Source organism: Megalops cyprinoides, chromosome 18 (genome assembly GCF_013368585.1).
Source record: "Megalops cyprinoides isolate fMegCyp1 chromosome 18, fMegCyp1.pri, whole genome shotgun sequence".
Classification (NCBI taxonomy): Eukaryota; Metazoa; Chordata; class Actinopteri; order Elopiformes; family Megalopidae; genus Megalops; species Megalops cyprinoides.
Window position 1 is genome coordinate 23,378,000 of NC_050600.1, and position 21,169 is coordinate 23,399,168.

General features: G+C 40.7%; 2 protein-coding genes across 2 annotated transcripts; both read right to left on the reverse strand.

The window, feature by feature from the left end:
* Positions 1-2,909: 2,909 nt before the first annotated feature.
* On the reverse strand, positions 2,910-12,451 carry mlsl (malate synthase-like). Its single transcript, XM_036551630.1, has 15 exons — positions 12,410-12,451; positions 11,746-11,889; positions 10,754-10,972; positions 9,923-10,013; positions 9,120-9,196; positions 8,473-8,583; positions 8,031-8,090; positions 7,430-7,586; positions 6,947-7,145; positions 6,494-6,572; positions 5,985-6,077; positions 5,649-5,721; positions 5,394-5,461; positions 4,447-4,577; positions 2,910-3,120 (listed from the first exon to the last, which is right to left on the reverse strand). The coding sequence occupies exons 1-15, from the start codon at positions 12,413-12,415 to the stop codon at positions 2,952-2,954; spliced, it is 1,677 nt and encodes a 558-aa protein (XP_036407523.1). The 5' UTR covers positions 12,416-12,451; the 3' UTR covers positions 2,910-2,951.
* Positions 12,452-15,336: 2,885 nt separating this feature from the next.
* Positions 15,337-20,535, reverse strand: zgc:113425 (uncharacterized protein LOC541425 homolog). The gene is made up of 7 exons (XM_036550688.1): positions 20,517-20,535; positions 18,528-18,720; positions 18,119-18,178; positions 17,214-17,351; positions 16,351-16,497; positions 15,879-15,939; positions 15,337-15,467 (listed from the first exon to the last, which is right to left on the reverse strand). The coding sequence occupies exons 2-7, from the start codon at positions 18,702-18,704 to the stop codon at positions 15,364-15,366; spliced, it is 687 nt and encodes a 228-aa protein (XP_036406581.1). The 5' UTR covers positions 18,705-18,720; positions 20,517-20,535; the 3' UTR covers positions 15,337-15,363.
* Positions 20,536-21,169: the final 634 nt, after the last annotated feature.

Sequence of the window (21,169 nt, forward strand, 5' to 3'; positions counted from 1 at the left end):
GTTAGAGGCAGCAATTTTTTGGCATCCCCGATAGCAAGGACGTGTCCTCACCAGGGGTTCACACTTTACGTTGAAAGTTCTGTGCCCATGTCATTAAACACAAAGAGTACAGACAGAATTACTTGCTTATGATTACACATTAGTTGGGAGATTTTTGCTGCAGTGGTTCTGATTTTAGTTGTTATGTGTAGGAGTAGAATTTATATAACTGACTAAAACAGGTCCTGGGAGTGTCTGTCAGTGGTTACCAATGAAACTCCTCCGGTTTCGACTGAAACACCATTGCTTCCTGTCTTCTCTCTCTTGAGGACACTGGCAATAAAAGGACCAACCCTCATCTGTCTGGGTAACCTGTGCAAGCCCTGTGCAGTGATCTCACAAGCCATGCTCATACTCTTCAAGCACATTTTGTCTGTGCTGACTAGGCAGAGGTGTGAATGATTCCAGCAGGGACCTGGAACAGATCTGTAAATTCAAAAGGCACTTGATGACTTTTAGTACAGGAATGTCAGGTGCAGCAGGAATGTTTAACCCTCTGGTTCTTTACCTGCCCTCATCAGGAATATGGCATACCAGAAAATAATTTATATCGGCAACCACGTGAAAATGAAACCATACTTGCCTTGACATGGCAGCCGCTGAACCTGTCCCAGCAGCTCCCTAAAGGTGTGTGCAAATTGTATGCGATTGGCACATTATGAAAGACGTACACTTGGTGATTTGGATATTTTTGGGCCAAGAACGACTTTGTTGAGTAGAAAGGCAGTGGACACAGGTTAGTGCCTGTGGAGCAGGTGAGGGTGGGTTATTCTTGATCTTTTAAGGCTGAAGCTTAAGGTTACAAAGGTTGAGATGAACTTTTACCCTTGGGCTTTGTGTGGCTGGCAGAGTTTTGTGATTTCCTGTGTTCCTCAACCCCCAGTTGATTATAAGAAGCTTTCAGGACCTAAGAGTGTGCCAGCTGTCTTAATAAAGTGTGAAAGCTTGGTGCAGTTAAGAAGGTGACAAGCTGATTTACAATGGGTCCTACTACTGTTGCTGTGTTTCAACCTTTGTGAGTGACTCGTTAATGAGCTCATGTATTATTTTACTGTTCATGTACAGTATGGTAATTGATCAGTGAGCTTGATCATGAATGATTAGTACATAATAAAGCATTATGGTCCTTTAAAAACAAATAGAAAAGGTTTTGAGCTGCCTGCTGCCAACTCCATAGGCATGTTGTGTGGTCAATTTTGACTCTCTTGACTGGGTCTGTAGAGACAAGAAACATTACTGGCCCATTATCAGTATCAGACACCGCCGATATTGGCTAGTACTTCAGAGTGGGCAATAAAAGCTGTGTTTTAGAAGTGACTGTTCTTCCTGTTTAGTGATGACTATATGTTGTGTGTTTTACTGGTGACTGTGCTCTGTGTTGGCTGAAAAGGTGCCTTTATGCGGTGGTAACTGTAGAGCCTTAATGATTGGTTATGCAACAAGCATGTTCCTTTTTGGAAGACAACAACATGGCGGCAAAAACTGTTGAAGAATTTTGCAAAATGCAACATCAGATTTTCACTTCACATCTGTAGCTCTTGTTAACATCTAAATGGTGGTTTGTGTCAAGTGTGCCATGTTATTTTGTATTCAAAACCCATGTTTTAACATTCCGCGGCTCAGTTGCCCCCTGGTTTGTTGGCCGCTGTGAAGCCAATATTTCAGTCACACTCCTTCAGTGTGCCTTGTGATTTTTTGCTCTCTGTTATGGAGTCATTTTGAACCACTCGTATCCTCCTGTAAAATACTGGCAGTGAAGAGAGTGACCCCTCTCAGAGAGTGATTTCATGATAGACTGTCACCATTGTAATGCTCCCTGCTCCTGCGGTCATTGAGCTCATGGCTCTCCCTTTTGGCCTACCCATTGTTCCCAGAGCCTATCCTTACAGCATGGATACACTACTCCACCCACTGAGGCTATGGTAAATTATTTCAATGGCTGGATTATCTGCATAGCTTGTGGTGAACACAGATACAGCATTAACCCACAGTCAGCAGAAGAGCCACCCATCTGTTATCTGCTTGAGGGTTACAAAGTCATGCTCAGGAACAGACCTATATAACCATTACCCATGATAACATCTTGGATCACTGTGAAGATCAGGCTATTTGTACTGTAAATAAGTGCAATATCTGTTCAACAAACACTTACATATATTGTCAGAATACCAACAGAAATTAGTGATTTTTAAACTCCATCTTGGGTATTTCTGTGACATCAACCTGCCACTATTACAGTTCGCTGTATATGCTATTACTATATTTGTGTATAATGTTCATTTTAAACCCTGAGTGATAAGAAACACTAATTACATCCTTTTTAAGATTGTGACATATGACATATGTCTAACTAAACATTTTGCAACAAGGATAATTTTTCCAGACAAATCTATGGGCCTTTAAAGTGAGTCTCTGATGCCGTGCGAAAGCTGGAGAGATGTCCACTGCAGTTGCATATATGTGTGTGCAGTATTAGCTATGCCAGCAATTACTGCTATAAATTCAAACTGAAGCTGTTACAAACCCGTCAGAGAAACAGCTGCGTGATAGGCAATGTTGGGTGCAGAAGAAGGTCCAGGTGGAGGAGAAGAATAAGAATGATGAGGGGGAGAAACAGCTCAAGAATGAGAATAAAAAGAAGGAGGAGGATGATGCAGATTAGCAAAATGCATTGCATATTTCAGATGCCACAAAAATTGCAGTCAGGGTGGGGTCAAAGTGGTGTGAATACATTAGCTGGATACCTCTGTGACAGCTGTATCACTCCAGTTTGCTACAAAGAAGACTTTAAAAAGAACTTGAAGAACAATGTGGTTTTTTACTTTTCTCAACTGAAAAGTTTTATTTGCCTTTAAAACCCATGCCTGATGCTTTCTCCATTTGTGTCTACTATGGGGTGGGAGTTTGTGCGGTCACAGCTTGTGCTTGGGAGGGCCTCCTGCGTCTGGCCCCGTGTTTTCTGCCTGAGAGGCGAGGAAGGTGTGGTCCTGGCTCAGGTAGGTGGTGAGGAATTCTGGGAACTGGCTTTTCTGTACTACCTCCAAGAACATGGAGGTAGCAGTCAGCAGTCTCTGCACATCTCTGTATGGAAAACAGAGCAGGAGTCCTTATGAAACGTAATAGCGTCAAATATAAAATTCTAAACTTTAAATGTAAAATCCAACACATGAGTAATATATATTTAATATAAAGTTGCACACCTTCAAAATATTAGATAAATATCATTGCTACTATAGTGTATAATTTGCTGCAGAATTACAAATTCAAAGACATCAGAGAGACTTATTTAACACAGTTTCTTGGAATGAAGCTGTCTACTTGTGGTGATCAGAATGGTGGCCCAGCAGACAGGTAGAGGTGTTGCAGAAGGCTGGAACTGATTCTGTCAGATGTTTGTTAGAATAGTCTTTTTAGAAACAAAAGCTAAAACTCAGTCATTTAAGTAGAGTCTGTCAGTACATACTCAGCCATCAGGTAAACTGGTCCAGTCTGAACTGTTCAAATAGCAGTGGAAAAAGAACGATAGATCCTGCTTTCAGTTCACTATTGTCAAAGTTGTATTTCTGCTATGATATTCAAGTCAGGTGAAAAATACATCTTGTAGTGTATCAGATCAACTGAAATAAGTCAGAATTTCAGTAAGGTACACATTAATGAGCTGTCTCATATCAAATATAATCAAATATTACTGAAATACGCTTTGTGGCCTCAAGTACCTCAAGTGTCACTGATGGGTTGGACCCCTTTCTCTACGGGCGAAATACTCACAGTTCTATTTCATGGGTGTGTGTGTGTATGTGTCTCTGAACCTTGTTTTGTGATAGCCAAAAGATATGCTTCTGTATTACAATGTTGCTACTGGTACAGGATCTAGATTTGTGCACAGCATTGTCTGATATTTTGAGAATGACTGCACCTTGTGCCAGGAACCTGTAAAAGCCACCAGACTATTTTTATGGGATCAGCAATCAAATAAATTGGACTTTGCAAATTAAAGAGGAAGGGATTTTTAAGCATGCAGATTATTCAAATGGGTTTACAGGATATCTGAGGTTCCCTAAAAGGAAACATTATTGAATGATACTATCATCATTTAATATACATAAGTGCTTTTGGCCTGAAATGTATTTTATGTTCTTTATTTAAATAAAAGTTTTTCCAAATGAAACTCAGGGAAAGTGCTTGGTTGGATGTATGTAAGGACCAAGCAAGCAATGGCCCCTGACAAAGCTGACTGATGAACTGTTTGGTGTCTGACTAAGCTCCCTCAGTGACCCCAGTCCTTTGAGCCCAGTGTCATGGCTCGGGCTGCTGGGAGTTTTGGTGCTGATTGGGCTGACAGTGCACGGTCACGGTTCAGTTCAGGTTCAGGCTCTGCGGCCAGCCAGGTCAGGTCCGCTGCTGTACCTCACAGTGCGACACTGCAGCACCTCCCTCAGCTCTTGCATCACTTCCTGGGTCAGGATCTTCACCAAACCGCTGGTGACCTGCCTGTCATCGTCCTCTAACCTCACCTGGTGACGGATCCATTGCCACACCTGGAGTGAAAAGCATGCAGGTGAGTCAAGGAGTTATAGCGGGACATTTATTACTAAAGACACTCAATAATGACTGTTGATGACATAAAAGTAACATGATGCCCGAAGGACAAACAGATTACAGTATGTGTCTGTGCAATGTTAATGAAATACAGAGAGAATTTCATTTTTGTCCACCCCACAGAAGTTAACGAAGCAAGTCTGAACTACAAGTTCTCACCTAATGTATACAGCAACAACCTCATTATTTGCAAGGTTTCTTCCTGAACTGTCACAAATACCACCCTCTGATACACACCTGATACGCCTCTATCCTTTGGCTATTTTTCACACTACAAGTCTCACAGTGCACCACATTGAAGTGAATGCCAATTGGAGGAGAGGTGTGGCTCCACTGGCAGTCACTACTGCCTGACCAATCGTAGGCCACGTGTCAATGATGAGACGAGGAAACCATGCAATCAAACCCATCCCATACCATAGCAGTACTTTGGGCAACACTGTGGGCTCCCATTCATTGTTTGCTGACGACTTAGATGGGATCAAACCTGGCCTATATGTCTCAACCACCACAGTTTAATTTTCTGTGTAGAGACATCCTGTGCATGGAATACTCAGCAAGACATGGGCAACCGCAAAAACAGTTTCTCAAGCCAGCAGAGAAAGCCTGTAAATAAAAGCAAACACCCTGTTGTGTCTGGAGATTTCCACATTGCTTGAATCCCAGCTACCACTTATCAACCCATATGTCTGTGTAAGGATGATTTCAGTGTTGCGAATACAGCCATAGTTGTATAAGTTAGTTGGCTTCCATGCCTGTGATCTGGAGATCTCAGCAGTTGCCGAATCCTCCACTTGACCCTTGTAGAAGAAATGACCTTTCCCTGAAAGGACATTGAGTGAAGAGTTATAGCCACACATTTATATTGTGCTCAAATATCAGCATACAATATTACCTACATTATACTATATATAATTTATAACCAATATGTTATGCACATCTATAAATGTGCATGTATGTTTAAATCATCTTCTGTTCATTCTGGAGATTTCTTTCTGCAGATGCCTTACCTGTCAGCCATGCCTCAATAAAGAGGATGCCTACAGCAATGTTATATTTCAGCCCATAGAGGGTAACTCCACCCTAAAGTAACATAAAAATGTAATTAGCCACTCCATGAAGTAAGATCACCTGCAATTACTTTACCAACACACCATAAAATGTAGTCTACAAATGTGCAATTTTTTGTGGTGGTGTAAAAATGACTTGTTTTTACTTTATTAATGTATTTTCAGTTGCTAGAGTGGTTTTGGTGTGTTATCAGTGTCATGCGAGGGTCATGCAGTACCTCAGTCTATGCCAATCCAGCACTACTTCTAACTATTGGAAGTGACTGACATACTGACCGCTGGCATGGTAAGCAGGTTGGCAGGGGTCACAGTCAGGTCATCCCGGAGCTCAGTTAGCTGGTTCTCACCCTGCGTGTGCTGCTGAAACAGCTAGGGATGACATCAGAGACCTGTCAATCGCAGATACGCTGACAGACAGCCATCAATCACAGACTCACTGCAAGACACATGTCAATCACAGACACACTAAGAGACACCTGTCAGTCGCAGACACAAGAATAGCCACTTGTCAATCATACATCAACTAACACCTACCTGTTCATCACAGAGTAACTAACAGGTCCCTGTCAATAACAGAATAACTACCATACCATTGTCAATGACAACCTCACTAACAGACACCTGCCAATCACAGGGTTACTGTAAGACACCTGTCAATCAAAAGCTACTACATACTGGTCAATCATACACTAATTAACAGGTACCTGTCAATGACAAGCTCAGTAACAGCTGTGGTTAGAACTGTGGGGGGTGAGCTTGCTTGAAAAAGACAGCAAAAGACTTACTTGTTGCATTGGTTCTATCAAGTCCAAATCATAGACCATAAAACCATCAACTCCAGCCTTGATCTCTAGTAACTTTAACCTATTAGAGAAACAAAAGTCATCTAAATCAGTGGTTCTGAACCATGTCCTGGTGGCACACCATTCATGCTGGTCTTATTTCCGAGGAGATCCAAAGAATATACCAAAGAACTGCAGCTTACTTTCTGTATGTATCGAAATATCTGTATTAATTAATCTGTAATTATTGTTCCATACTCTTGTTTATAACAGAAACAAACATTTTAAAATCAAACCAATTTATTTATAGTGAGCATAAATCTGGAATGAAAACCTGAACACACCCTGTGGCCCCAAGGAACATTGGTCTAAATTTTCATTAAAAAAAAAACAATGTAATTACAAATTAAAATAAACTTCATTGGCAAACATTCTGGCAACAAAGCCACATCTTACCTGGTGACAGTGGCAAGGACCTTGCTATAGAGGGCGCTGTTCTTATCGCGGGGCAGCAGCAGAGCCGCCATGCCCCCTGTGGCCAGCGCCCCACGCCTGTGGCAGGTCTGGACCAGCAGGTCCATATAGGACTTCAGAAACAGCTTCTCCATGTTCACATACTTGCTGCGGTCAGGGAGCAGGAATGCCGTGCGGTGACCTGCAGGAGTGTGACTCTAACATGTTGCTTTTCTATTGGCACTCAAGGCACTCTTTGTCTGTGATTGGTCCAGACATGTCACATGAGACACAAGGAAGTATTCTCACTGGGAATGAGGTGAAAGGGAACCTCTTCTCATAGGATTGCTAACATGTAATAAGGTCCAGTAGACCACATCAGGTTGATGTAAATTTCCCTTTTTATCATTCTCAGAAGATAAAGCAGAGCAGACAAATGAATGAAAATCAGGTCTGTTATTGAATGATGAGTCTTTTTTTTCTCACCAAACTTGTTGACGAAGGAGGCAGAGTAGTCCCAGATTCCGCAGTTGAGGCCAGCAGAGTGATCTCGGAGCTCATACAAAATCTCTTCCATCTCGAAAGTGGCCAGGACGTTTTCAATTAGCACCGTCGCTTTGATGCTGCCTACAGGCAGGCCCAGCTGTAAAGGTCCAATGAACACACACACAAAGACAAAGACACACACACACACGCACATACGCATGTAGACACACACATGCACAACACAGACGCACAGACACGTGCATACACGCGCATTTACAATCAAGTCAAGTCTAACCCATATGTGGAAAAAATAGTCCTGTCATCTATCAAAGGACTAATGAACAGAACATGGATTTGATGTTGTAAGCTACACATATCACTTTGGACAAGGCTGCCAGCTGTTCAGATGAACAGCACAGTATTAAAGTCACTTAACTTCCACAGTTAATCAGAGCTGCATTGAAATTGGGTGGCCTTGGCAGGCATGCTCAATTTGTGCAGAAGAAATGAGACCCAAGAAACAAGGATGATGGTTGACAAAAATGAGAAGTGAAGCCCTGTATAAAGAATCATTTAACAGTGTATTGACTGTTTCTCTCACCTTTTCTTCAGACCAGAGGAATATGCTGTTCCAAAGTCTTGCCTCAAGGTAGCTTTCAATCTAAAGAACGAAATAAATGTCTACAATATAACCAAAGAGATGTCCACACTGTTTGGTGCTTATACCGTGCTATTTATTCATCAAAGTGGGCAGGCAAGTAATTCTCAAGAGCTGCATAGAAAGTGCTTGAGCTACACAGAACAGACCAACATAATTTATTAAACTATGAAATACTGTAATATAAAGTGGAACTTGTGCTGTACAATACTGCCATTAAATTTAGTTGAACAAGGACATTTTTCTTTGTAAATGTGACATAAATAAGATTCATACATACTTTGTGAGTCCAAACAAAGGCCTCCCTGGGTTTTACATTTGCAAAACATGGCTTGAGGGCCTTAATTCTGCATATCCACACCCTATAAAGTCCAATCTGCCTCACCTTTGACAGGTAGAAAAAAGGACCGCTCTTGTTCTCAAAAAGCAGCGTTGCATTGTGGAACATCAACAGACCGAAATCAAACAGTGGTCCAGGCACCTGTCTCCCATTGACCTGAGAGAGAGAAAAAACAGCTTCCATTTTTTGCTTTGCTGTTAACAGGAACATGGCTACATGTTTGTAACATCTTGTTTGTTCATAATAAAATGGCTGTAGTCATCCACAGAGTTTGGGATTGCACAAAAAGACCTCTTATGGTATTTTTCTGTAATTTATTAAGATGCACAAATTATTTTCCTTAAAGGCAAATCTTCTCCATGTGAAAGGATATGAAAACAGAAGGTCAAAAGTGATACAACATATTAACTGTCTTCTTCTTAGTACAGAATTCCACTATATGATATAACCTATCGTAGTCTTTCTAATTCCGACTCTGAGGAACTACAACCAGCTCTGTGCATCCAAATGGAGGTTTATTTTAGCATAAATTTGAATTATACATTTAAGTTCCTCAATAGACAACACCAAGGGTTTGCCTCTGACAAGACTGATTTTTTGATCAGGATGCATAGCCTTGGCTGGGGTTACAGATACTCCTAGGTTGGTATGCGTCCTTTTGTATGAGGGGTGGGCAGACCCCAGGTCAGCACCATCATGTTCTGCTCCACCATGTTCCAGGCACGCGGGCGAAGCATCAGCACAGGAGCCTGGGAGATTGGTGGAGCATCTGGGGGTTGGAGTGGGGTACAACAACAACAAAATAAAACAGAAGTTTTTTTTTTCCATGTCTTTCTACATGACCAATCACCTCAACATAAAAATTGAGGTCTGAATGAGGACTGAAAGGAATGAACTGAAACCCCAGGCTTTTTCTTTCCCTGCACATATATTTCAAATAATATATTAGAATTAATTTTAGTAATCGCATTGCAAAATTGTGAGTCAAGAAGCCACCCAGTATATGGAAAATAAAGGCATTCCATTTTTGCCTGGATTAAGGTTTAATGCCATAACAACGTGGAGCTCAGTCTGTGGATTAGTTGCACAATTCTATAAACAAGTAAATTAAAGTGACCACAACTACTAAATTTGTTGCTCAGACTTTTCAACAAGTTGTCAGTTGGTTCTTCAAAAATGGATTCATGGGAAAATATACAATAGCAGGCACATATTGTACAGAGAAAGACATAATTGATTTGTTAACAACTTAATATAGTTGTATATGTATTGAATTTCTTTCCTGGTCAAGACTTCTTTACCTTTTAAAAGGATGATCTGACTTTTTGAATGAAAACCTCACACCAATCTAAACTCATTAAATGCTGTTAAATTGCACATGTTGCACATTCAATCTAGACCAATCTGTTATTTAAAGTATTACATTTTTAGTATCTGAGATCTTTATCATATAAGGAATCATGAAATGGAATATCAAAAAAATGAGATAACTCACCATGAAACTGATTGCGTACTGCCTTGTAAACATTGTAAATGCCCTTAATTTGATTGCGATATGTTGGACAGTTTCCATCATCAAAATCCACCTGCAAAACAAACACTGACTCAGACCATCCGGGGGTGCCCTAAGTGAGGTCCTACCTATCAAAGAGCTTATTTTAGCATTAAATAGACTGGATAAGGAACAAGGCCACATTCTAGGGAATATTTTGTCAGCTTAGTTGAACAGATGCATGTCTGTGTCGTATTATCTAGGCCAATGGAATTAATTGAGGAACGTGCTCTGATCACCAGTAAACAAGGAACAATCAGTTTATCCTGTGATTTGTATCTTTTTATTAATCAAAAATAAATAAATAAATAATCAGTCCTAGACTGAGTCCAAAAATCCACTGCATTGACAAGCATCTCATGATAGACCTGACTTTATTACCTAAAAAAAAATCTAATACAAATAACAGAGATTCATGAAAGTATAAATGTGTTTAAAACATCTCTGTTGTTCCTGCTGCTTTTTGTTATGCATTTGGGGAGACAAATTAATTTCCCAAAAGCCTGGGGATGAAAAATAAGATATCAGATGCAAACAAAATGTCAACAGCTATTGTACGTAGTTTGGAATTTAATCCAATTATTGTGATCAATAAACAAGAGTGCATGAAAATGCAAAAAAAACTATTAACAACAGGGAACATGCCATAGCAAACAGGCACACTCCCAGCTGACCGTTTTATAAACGTTTAAATGTATAAATGTATGTCCAACACAAAAACTTTCCCAGGGTTTTAATTTGTCATGAAAAAAACCCTGTGTGGGCTCTCTGTACCTGGATGCCCTGCGATGGGGACCTCAGGCCCTGTATGAAGCGCTCTGTGTCACAGGGGGCCAGGTCTCCAATGTCCACGTGTCTCCGCTGCAGCCTCTCGGGCACAGGGAGCACCCTCCATGCTGGGTCACCACGGATATGAGCAGTGTCATCAGAGAAGCCCGGGAGATCTCCTGTCAGGTCTAGGCGAACCTTCCTTGAGATTCTGAGATTAAGTATCTGTGCAAGCAGACAAGGAAAGCATGTATTTTGGTGTTGATGCTGGTTTTCTCAGCTGCGATTGAATGATAATGTAAGGCCATCTGATAGCCACATGGGAGACATCTGATCAGTAGCCAAAATACAGGACCAAAACTACTTTGGAACAACCCCAGAACATACGTAAAAATGTTCCTGGTACATTAGTTGCACAGATAATTAGTTATAATTAGCATATATATTATTTATGATTAGTTATAATTGTGAGCTTAATCTGAAATCCTCTGAATGGTGTTGCATAGGCTCTGTGGACAATATTGTAGTGGATGAAGTGGAGCTGATGAGCCAAATTTTTCAACGTTTGATTGAGATTACATTACATAGTTTACCAGTCTGGGCTGAAAGGTAAGCTCTCATTCCCATATAGATTCAGTAGCTGATGGTTTATTATAATGCTCCAACAAATAATTATAGACAGTTGATACCAATCCATGCAAACTTAAGAAGGGCTTAATCCAATCAGCCATTGGAGGTGCCATGGGTTTCCAGTTAGTAACCTACACTTAGGTGTAATCACTATGCAAAATTTAATTTCTGTAACAAAATATCAAAATTGTGTATCGAAAAAAACAGAATGGGACAGAGGAACGACAGGACGTGATCACGTAACCAAACGATCCTGAGAGATTTCAGTAAAATGGTATGTTTACTATAATCATGTTGACATCAGGAATACAGGAGCTATACAAAATTCCCACTTAAAACGGCCAATAGACTGCATAAAACGTGCTCACCTTGTCAACCTCTGTTTGGAACGTGGTGACCAGCTCTGCCAGGAACAGGAGGGACTTGGCATTGAAGAGGGTCTGGAATGCTTCCTCCAAACCATGTGGTGGAGGTTCCAGTTCTATTCCCCTGACAGCCTGACCATGTAATAACTCGTTTGTAGGATCATATCATACAGTAGGAAAGAACAAGGAAATTTAATTTCTTCCTTTAACTCTACCACACTCTTCAGCATAATTGTTTTTAAAAGAGCAGCTTGTCATTCATTGACAAAAGCATACTCAACATACTTTTGCTAGTCAATAGTAGTCCAGTTTTGTTAGCCCATATTCGTGGCATTTGACATGGAAAAAACTTAGAACTGTGTTTATGGAAAATGGTTCTTTCTAAGAGAGTAACGCATTCAATATTTGAAAATTGACTTCATTGGATCACAACACCACAAAAGACACCAAGATATACATAAAATAGGTTAATGAATGTACAGAACACAAATAAGACCTAGCGCTGTGTTTACTAGCTGTTTTTGGACTCTTTTTGAAAATATGGCTCATTTTTGCAGTTTTTACATCATGTAGCAAACTGTAGTTTAACAAATTGAATGATCTTTTTCTTCAAAAAATCCCAATTTTAAATGCGGTTGTAAAAATGTACAACGGAAATGGTACTTACTGTCATTTTCAGTGGTCTGTTTGCTAGAGCAGATGGAGGACTTTGACTATGGGGCACAGAACTTCTGTTTGAACAGAGTGTTTGCTGTGAGGAACAAGGGCACAACTATGGCCAATGAGACAGGAATCATTTCTCCTGTTTAACATAGTTTAGCAAATTATATTTATTTGATTACTTCAGTACACATAATTTATCGTATATTTTTTCAATTACCTTTATCTATACACTGATTTCAGAAACCATTGTTAATATACAGTATTTAGGCAATGTGCAGCTCCCTCTTAAATTCAGCATTGACTGAGCTGGCTACGGGTGACCAGCCAGTCTTGAACAAATGGAGCTCTTAGCCGATTCCCCCAATTAAACATGTACAGGCAACCAGCCTTTAACCACTGAGCTAATCAGAATGCAAGTGGGAGTAACTGGAGGAGTATCTGAATTCCTGCCTGAAGTATATATTATATCAGAAACTGTACCTTTTCTCTACTCATAATAAAAACATAAAGGAAGCAAATGTGCTACATATCCAGAGGTGGAAAACCCCGGCTTCAGAAAGTAAAAGTCCTGCCACGCATTTGTTCCACCCATGCACTACACCAGCTAATTTAATTAGCACAACTCTTCAGCCAGGTAGATGAGCTAATCAGTGAAATCACCTTGTTTAGTGAATGGCTAGAACGAATACATGGCAGGACCCTGGTAAGCCAGGGTTTTCCACCTCTGTACATATCAATCAAAACATGCTCACAGGGTTTCTACTCAGATGCTCAAACATAAGCAGGAACAAATTAGTTAGGCAATACATCATAAAATACCAAACTGTTCAAATTACAAAAATGCCAAGTTACGCATACTTAAAAAGGATGTATCCTCTAGGCAAGGAAATAAACTCATTCAAACCCATACCTGCTATTGACAATATTAATCTAAATAAAGTCTAGCTACAAGAGTTTGGGCAACTTTACATCACACAAACCAAAGCACTGTCTCAAAGCAGTGTTCTCTGAATTCTTTCATGTAACAAAGGTGTGTGTTCTTCCTTCTTACCATACCAAGAGAAAGACCTCTTTGAAACTTTGTATTACACCAAAGTGTCATATGGCAAAAGGTCCCAGTGGAAAGCACCTCCAGGTGCACCTATGGCGGACTTTTGGGGAGTGTAAACAACATGTACAATGTATATTTGAACAATTAAAAAAAATCTTTATTGGTATTGCCACTAAAAATAACTAAACTTTAAATACCCTTTATTGTTGAAATGAATACTGTTAATGAGACAAAATATAATTTGGAGAACTACCAAGCAGCAACACTGGTCCTGGAAGCCTAACAATTCTTGTCATGACAATGTTTGGAGAGTTGCTCCTTGGCATGTGATACATGTGTGTGAAAGATGTGGTGTCTGTAGCTCTTTAGTGTTTTATTATGTGCAGTAGCTTTTTGGAGTGTGGTAAGGCATGTCACTCCTGCAGTTTGCTGCCTTGCAAGTGGTATTCCAAGATCATGCTCAATATCCCAGGTAGGAGAGTTGAGTATACAGTTATTACTACAATATTTCTAAATACAGCTTAATACTGGATAAGTAACTGAAGCATTTTAAAAGAGTTTTCTGATTTGTCAGTGACAAATTATTACTTCCTGAGAGAGAGAGAAAATCACAATACTTGAAAATAACTGACAAACTAAACCACTTGTCTACCATCAACTTAAATTTGATATAATACAGCAAGTCCCAATTTAAGACTGAAAATAGTGGTTAGAATATAATTTAGGCTTGATTTTAGATTAAAAAAGGAGCAGTGTTAACATCAGTATAAACAAAGTCAAACTGTTTTGAAATGCCTTAAACCGAAATTTCTGTTTAGAATGAACAATGCTGATAGTTCCCACATAACACAAATTTCCCTTTGAAGAAAATATTCAACTTTAAAAATGCAGAAGAGCTGGTCATATAAATTGAATAAAATATTTTATTAGTCATAAATATCAAATTTCAAAGAATATTAAAACAGATTCCAAAATCACATGAGCAGTGAACACACTGCCAGTCAGTCATAAGTCTGCACTGGTTCTGAAGGATAGCCTCAGGAGACCATTTAAAAAGAGACATAGAGAAATAAATTAACAGGTCTTTGGCACATCTTTGATTTACATACAAAAGTACAGTGGACTGTTCAAAAAGTTGCAAGGAAGAGCAACCTTAGTCTTCACAAATAAGTGCAGTGTTTCATATGAAACGGCACGCTTGATTAGTGGTATAACTGAATGGCTTTCCCTGCTCTTAGGCACACACACCTAAAATGTGCTGCATGCTTAATATTTTATGGCATCATTATTTTACTCCTGGGTGTGTGTGCAGCCATTCACTGCATCTTTCACTGATCTCAAACACTGCTGCAAGACAGGATAAGCTTTGGTGATAGCACTCCTGTGCTATGAATCTAAACAGGTGCAAAAACTCTGGTTGCTCCCTCACTTTTTTCAATGTCTTCCATTTCTACAAAAATCAAAATTAAATCATTTACAATATGTACAGCATATATTGCACGGGAGTCTCCATGTAAAATCAGTGTCAGAGCACAGCTTTGACAGAGGAGACCTAGCTCTCTTGAGTGTATTCAAATCACGTACTAGGGGGAAGGACGAGTCACAGGCTAAGCCAGTTCCAGGAAGAAGACTCGGCTGCCTCTGAGGAACAAGTCTGCAAATGACAGCTTATTTTTGGTATAACAAAAAGCAGAGCCATAATTTTGCCTCATGAAATTTCCACAAATCCAGCCACTATAGTTTATGATCTAAAACATTCCAGTATTGTACTTAAGAGTATTTGCAAAGATTGAAGTTATGAAAACTGAAATATGTAGACCATTACTCAAGCATAAAAACATGTACATAAAAAAAAACAATAGTAGCACTTTTTGGCGGGTCCTTGCCCTTCTGTTAAACAAGCTGGCTCAAACCAGTCTGATATAGGGCGGGACTTTGGAAGGGCTGTCCTCTTGCTCTGTACTCCTGTCGCTGAGCTGCACTGGTGCATTGAATAGTCTGTCATCGCCACCTGCTGGGAGAGAGGTGGAAGTACTTATTTGCTTTCTGGACATTTCTGTCTTACTTTATTAGATGCATTTGGCTATGAACAGCAGTCATATCACTAACATTGTATATACTGTATGAAAGCATATTAAAGTAAACTGAAACCTTTTCATCTATGAAACATTTACAGCTAAATGATTCCCTGCCTAATTCTGTCTGCAATCTTGAGATTAACAAGTCATGGCAAATTTTTCACCCAAACTAAAGCCTGAAGTTAAAATGACCACCTCACTGCCTCAAGGCAGGGCAGGGCCCACTCAGACGGAAAGGGGAGGTCAAGTTCAATCATGTCCATTAATATGGATCATGATGTCATTCTGCCTTATGGATGCAGACACCTGAGGACATCTGTACATGTGGCCCCGCCTTCACGTACCTTGCCAGGTGCACACCATCTCTGTCTGGGGACCAGGGTCATTTTGGGGAACCAGCATTTCCTGCCACCAAATTACACAAAACAGCTTATCACAACATTTAAAAAACTAGATGTTTAACCACGTTTTTTTCCGTTAAATTCTTGCCAACAGTACCTTAAGCACATGGAGACTGGACCAGTGTATAGATTAGGAGCATCATCAGGACCAGTGTATAGATTAAAGCGCAAGAATTTATACATCTGCCATCTACGGGCTGATTTCTTTGACAATCGCTTGGTCCACCCAAACAAAACATCTGGACTTCGTCCAAAAGAAACCTAAACCTTTAACATGTTAAATAAGAGTAAAGCAAACAGGTGAATAGCAGATAAGATGACGACTGTTTGAACCATGAGGTTCAAAGCTTGTGAGGTTTGGCGCGATGACCGGGTGAATGTGGGCATGTGTCCATGGATGAGGTGCCGGACTCACCAGGCCAGTGGTGGCGTCGTAGCAGGCACAGAGAGGCAGGCTGCGGCAGCCCAGGAAAGCCAAGAGCCCCGACACTAGCAGGCTGCTGAGGCAGGCCAGCAGCACTGTGGCGTTGGCCCCCTTCACCATCCTGCTCAGGACAAACTTCTGCAAAGGATGGGGAGAAAGGTCGGAGGAGGCATTTTAATCACAAGCCAGCAGCACCTGTACCTGTACTCACTATATTCTAGTCTCTTCTACACCGTACTAGACTGCAAGTCTTGTGGGAGGAGGGGTTTTTCAGAGTCCAGAGCGAATGATGATTGGACAAGTAAATGTAGTGAGGAAGTGCTATTTGCATACCAGGAAAGGTAAGATGTACAGGATCCTGCAGAAGGACTTTTCTCTCAGCAATAACAGCTAGTCACTGGAAGATTTTCTCTCATGGGCATACATACTTCCTACTTCCTCCTTTTACACACACACTTGTTTACTCTAGGCTACACCAGGACATAAATCAAAATAAAAAAAAAAAAACTAAATCACTATCTGGGTCCAAAGAGGGCCTGTGTATGAATGGATCAATGAAAGACATGTAAGAGTGATGGGGGGAAAACAAACAGCAACAAGTATATACTCTATGGACAGCAGTGTGGGACATGAGGACCTAAAGGGCTGGCACCTCTAACCAGACAGAATGTCACACATGCTTCCATAATCCTCACCCAGGATTGAGGCTCAATATGCTAAGAATTTACAATGGTGCTGATGAGAGTTGAAGCCCACATTTAGAGTGCAAGTAGTAATTTTAAACAGGAATCTGGACTTAATTTCCCATCAGCATCCCTGAGACAGGAGAGAAGAACAAGCTGGAGGGGGCGTACGGCCTGAGGGATGCTGAGGTGATGGGGGTGAAAGAGCTCGTCGTCGTCCTCTCCGTAGCTCAGCGTCAGGCAGGCGTAGATGGCCGCCATCGCAGTGGTGATGCAGGAGACCACGGACGCCACGATCATGGCATTCACCTGGCGAGAGTGCCACACAACCACACACACACACACACACACACACACAGTACAAAGTCACAATCAGAAACAGACCCTCCACCCCCTACACAGACTCCTCTTATGCAGTCATACCAAAGTCATACGGCTAGGTGGCCACTCCAAAAAAAAAATAAATAAGAAGGTAGTTTCTCAAACGTGTATATTTATTGCCCTTGCATTAGGAGGAGATGTTCACTGGCTTCTTGTCAAAAAAACCAAGGTATTGGAGGACAAAAAGGAAAATAGGGATGGGAACATGAAGCCAGTTTCCAAAGGGAAATCACAGAAAAGCAAGGTGCATGAGGTGTCAAAATAGCAAATACTAAGTTTACTATACTATTTGGGCAGTACTATAATGTTCTTGCTCCCGAGTTGTGTATTTAACATATCATGCTAAATTTAGGTTATAAATCATTGAATAGATATTTCTGCCAAATAAATAAAATGTATAAATCATTTTTGGCTGATATAGGCACAATAGATGTTTTACAATATTCAGCCAAATTACAACCAATTACCAATTAAAAGTTCACAAAGACATTGGAGTCAATTTGTTTGTCCAAATTTGATAATCAAAAATACTAAAATAATTCAAGTCATTCTGAAAACACATGCTGAAACATGCTGAAAGCACATGCTGAAATAAAAAACCCAACATGCATTGCTCTTCAAGTGAAATACCTTAATACCTTAAGGATCACAAAGCTGTATGGCTTAAAATCAGCCCATTCAACCTTAGCACTTACCAGCACAGGGTTCTTCCTCTGGGAGGAGAAGAGCGCCAGGACCCCTGGTACTGCCATGATCTGAAATCAATCAGGTGATGAAAGCAGCCATGACTTATTAGACGAAGAACCAAACCCAACTGACCGTAATGCAGCCACAGGGGCATCACAGCAAAGACATATCAAACAGCTTGGACAGCATGCGGTACACCGTGGTGACAGCGGTGTCAGGTAGTGGTTAGGAGCAGGTCCTGTAACGCTGCTTGTTACATTGACAAGTGGGGCACTGCTGCTGTACCCTTGAGCAAAGCACTTAACCCGATCGCTTCAGTAAACATCCATCTATATAACTGATATGTAAGCTGCTCAAGTCTGGATAAGGACGGAAAATGAATGCCACACAACAGCGACCCAGGCGAGCGTCCCTTACCGCCCCGGCCCACAGCGGCGCCCTGGTGCTGCTAAGGGTCGTGTCCCTGCGGAAGGCGGCGTCGATGAGGCCGCAGACGACACACAGCCCGGCGCACGCCATTTGTAGCAGGCCCAGCATCACCGTGCTCCTCTGGTTGAAGGTGAAGTACCTGTAACGGTCCATCGTCCCGGACATCCTCTCCCTCGGCCTGCTGCAAGAGGCGCAAGTGACTTTAAATGCGCCAGCGAGGCCTGTCACATCAAAGCTGTTTGCGTGCGTGTGCCCGTCCATCCGGAGTGACGCGGCTGACGACGCGCACTATCACAAGGACGACGAGATGACTGACGTGTCTTTCCCTTTTACGGTGAATAAATGCGCAGAGGTCAGTTCGAGTTCACTGCGAGAGCATCACTATCTGGGCCTCTCAAACTCATGACAGAGCTGCTGGAAGCTGTAGATCACAGCAAACAAATGTGTAACATGCAGTATGTGTAAATCCCCGAAGGTGTGAGGAAACAATAAGTTTGTACAAAGAGGAAAGCTGACTTTTTTTTTCCCACAGACCTCTCCATTTCTTACTTTTTGGCATGGACAAAAAGAATATTTTAGCATGTTCATGCAAAAAGACATTTTTACATATCAAATAGAAACATAATTTCCCAGAAATTCTTCAGTCAAGCCCCCCTAAATCCCAGCAATCTGTCTTTCTAGGTTTTCCACCAACTCCATAGTGGGCAACTCCAGTCTTTGAAGGGATGTACTAAAGGAAATCACAAGGAGCAAACTACCGTCTCACTTTCAAACCTAGTGAAATGACAGCAGTGTGAAGGGACAGTGAAACAGATTACCTAGTATTGAAAGGAGTTACAGAAAGAGACTCCCAAAAGAACTTTTGAGAGGGCTGGCATGCTGAATGATTGGTTTCCGTGAGGCACTTCTTGATGTCAAAACAAAATTTAAAAGAGTGGATATCAAACCGGAAAGGGAAGGCACGCACTAAATCAGTGTTTGGGTGTTCCAAACAAGCCCTTTAATTCGATCAACTCCAGGGGAAATTGAAAGCTTGGCATAAGACAGAAACATGAACAGTAACGATACTCCTCTCTTTAACTTGTACGGTTTAATAATGGCAGTCTCGATGGGTAGGTCTACTACATTGTGGAAATTTCGTAAGTAACTCCTCTAAATTTGCACACGCTGTTGTGCGCTAAACTTTATTCTGGCTGACGATAACACTCAAAGCAGTTAAAACAGTAAAGAGTTCCTCGGTGTTTTCAGGTTAAAACACGGCAAACATGGATGAGATGCATTTCATTATACAGTCCGTTCCATCTACGGTTTATTGGAATAATTTCACCGCATCACCGATTTTCGATTCAGGTTCTCATCAAAACTGGAATTAAGGCTAATGTGCACGCCAATAAGGCTAGGTGGAGAGGAAATATCAGCATTTTGGGCGAACAGAAAGAATTAAACACGTTAAACTTACTTTCAAATGCGCCGTTTATAAACGAATAATATGCTTTTTATGGTGTATTGTGCGAAGAATCACGCACACATGTTAACTCATATCTGGAAGTTCCCAAAAAAGCGCTTTTAAAAGGAGACCAATCTTACCGAGTTTTGAAACAGTCTAATAGTTTTTTCAAACTTCTCCTCCTTCATTTGATCTACGACTTGTAATAAATTGCAATCTGAATACAGACAAAAGCTATTCGTTTTCTCCGACACATTACGAATCATCGCTTTGGTCATTCTGAAAAGGTGGTTGCCAATTTATGGCTGGATGTTCACCTCAAACAAAAATGCGGGATCATTGTTTAACGAACCGATAAATGTGGCATCGAGATTCAGAGTAGCTCTTTGGAAATTACACCGCTGAAAAGAATATTCCAAGAAATTAAAATACAACAAACACACTTCCTCGTGAATTAGTTGATATGACAAACTTACTTATTGTGAAAATATCGCACAAAGTTCCATAAAAAACAGCCTGTATATACTGACCTGTCTTGAAGCAGATGACTATGGCTCTACTTCCTCTTCTCTTTGTTAGGGCGAACAAGTGAACTCTAACACTGTTATCCAATAACCTGTACGCACAGGTGCACTGTGATGGCGTGCGTAATGATTAACTCTTTCATTACGAGGGGGAGATTATGAACTTTTATGATTTTTTTATAATTTAAAATTGACACAGACCTTCCGAAAATCGTAGATGCATCACATCTAAAACATGTTTTTCCATATGTCACAAATCAAATCGGGTTCGATAACCGACGCTTTATTAAGGCTTTCGAAATCTAATACGTTTTATATAGCGAAGAGGAAATAGTAAAGTTTAAATAGGCTACACTTGGAAATCGTTAACAGCAGGCGAGTATGTTGTTTTTCCTCTTTTAAAATACAGCGCACCCGTTTGTGGTTGGTGTGACCGTGCCACATGCAGTTTACACCGCTAAGACTGGAGTTCCCAACATGTGTGAAGAGAAACACAGCCAAGTCTTCACTCGCCAGATAACTAGTATTTATTATTATTATTATTATTATTTTTTTTATTTTTTTTTTTTGCATTTTTTTAAATGCAGATTTTGGAGATTCCCAAAGATTTCCCTATCACTATACATCTCGCGGGTGCCTTGCGTTTGTTAAAACGCATA

Bases quoted from the DNA above. Each gene is read 5' to 3' on its own strand.
- mlsl (XM_036551630.1), bottom strand. The intron at 8,091-8,472 runs GTGAGGCAGATT...TTCGTTCTTTAG, and splicing joins CTTTTTTCTACCTGTCAAAG to ATTGAAAGCTACCTTGAGGC. The intron at 6,078-6,493 runs GTAAGTCTTTTG...TGTCATCCCTAG, and splicing joins TGATAGAACCAATGCAACAA to CTGTTTCAGCAGCACACGCA.
- zgc:113425 (XM_036550688.1), bottom strand. From the start codon at position 18,704: ATGTCCGGGACGATGGACCGTTACAGGTACTTCACCTTCAACCAGAGG. The intron at 15,940-16,350 runs GTGAGTCCGGCA...ATTTGGTGGCAG, and splicing joins ACGACGCCACCACTGGCCTG to GAAATGCTGGTTCCCCAAAA. The intron at 15,468-15,878 runs GTACGTGAAGGC...CTCTCCCAGCAG, and splicing joins GATGGTGTGCACCTGGCAAG to GTGGCGATGACAGACTATTC.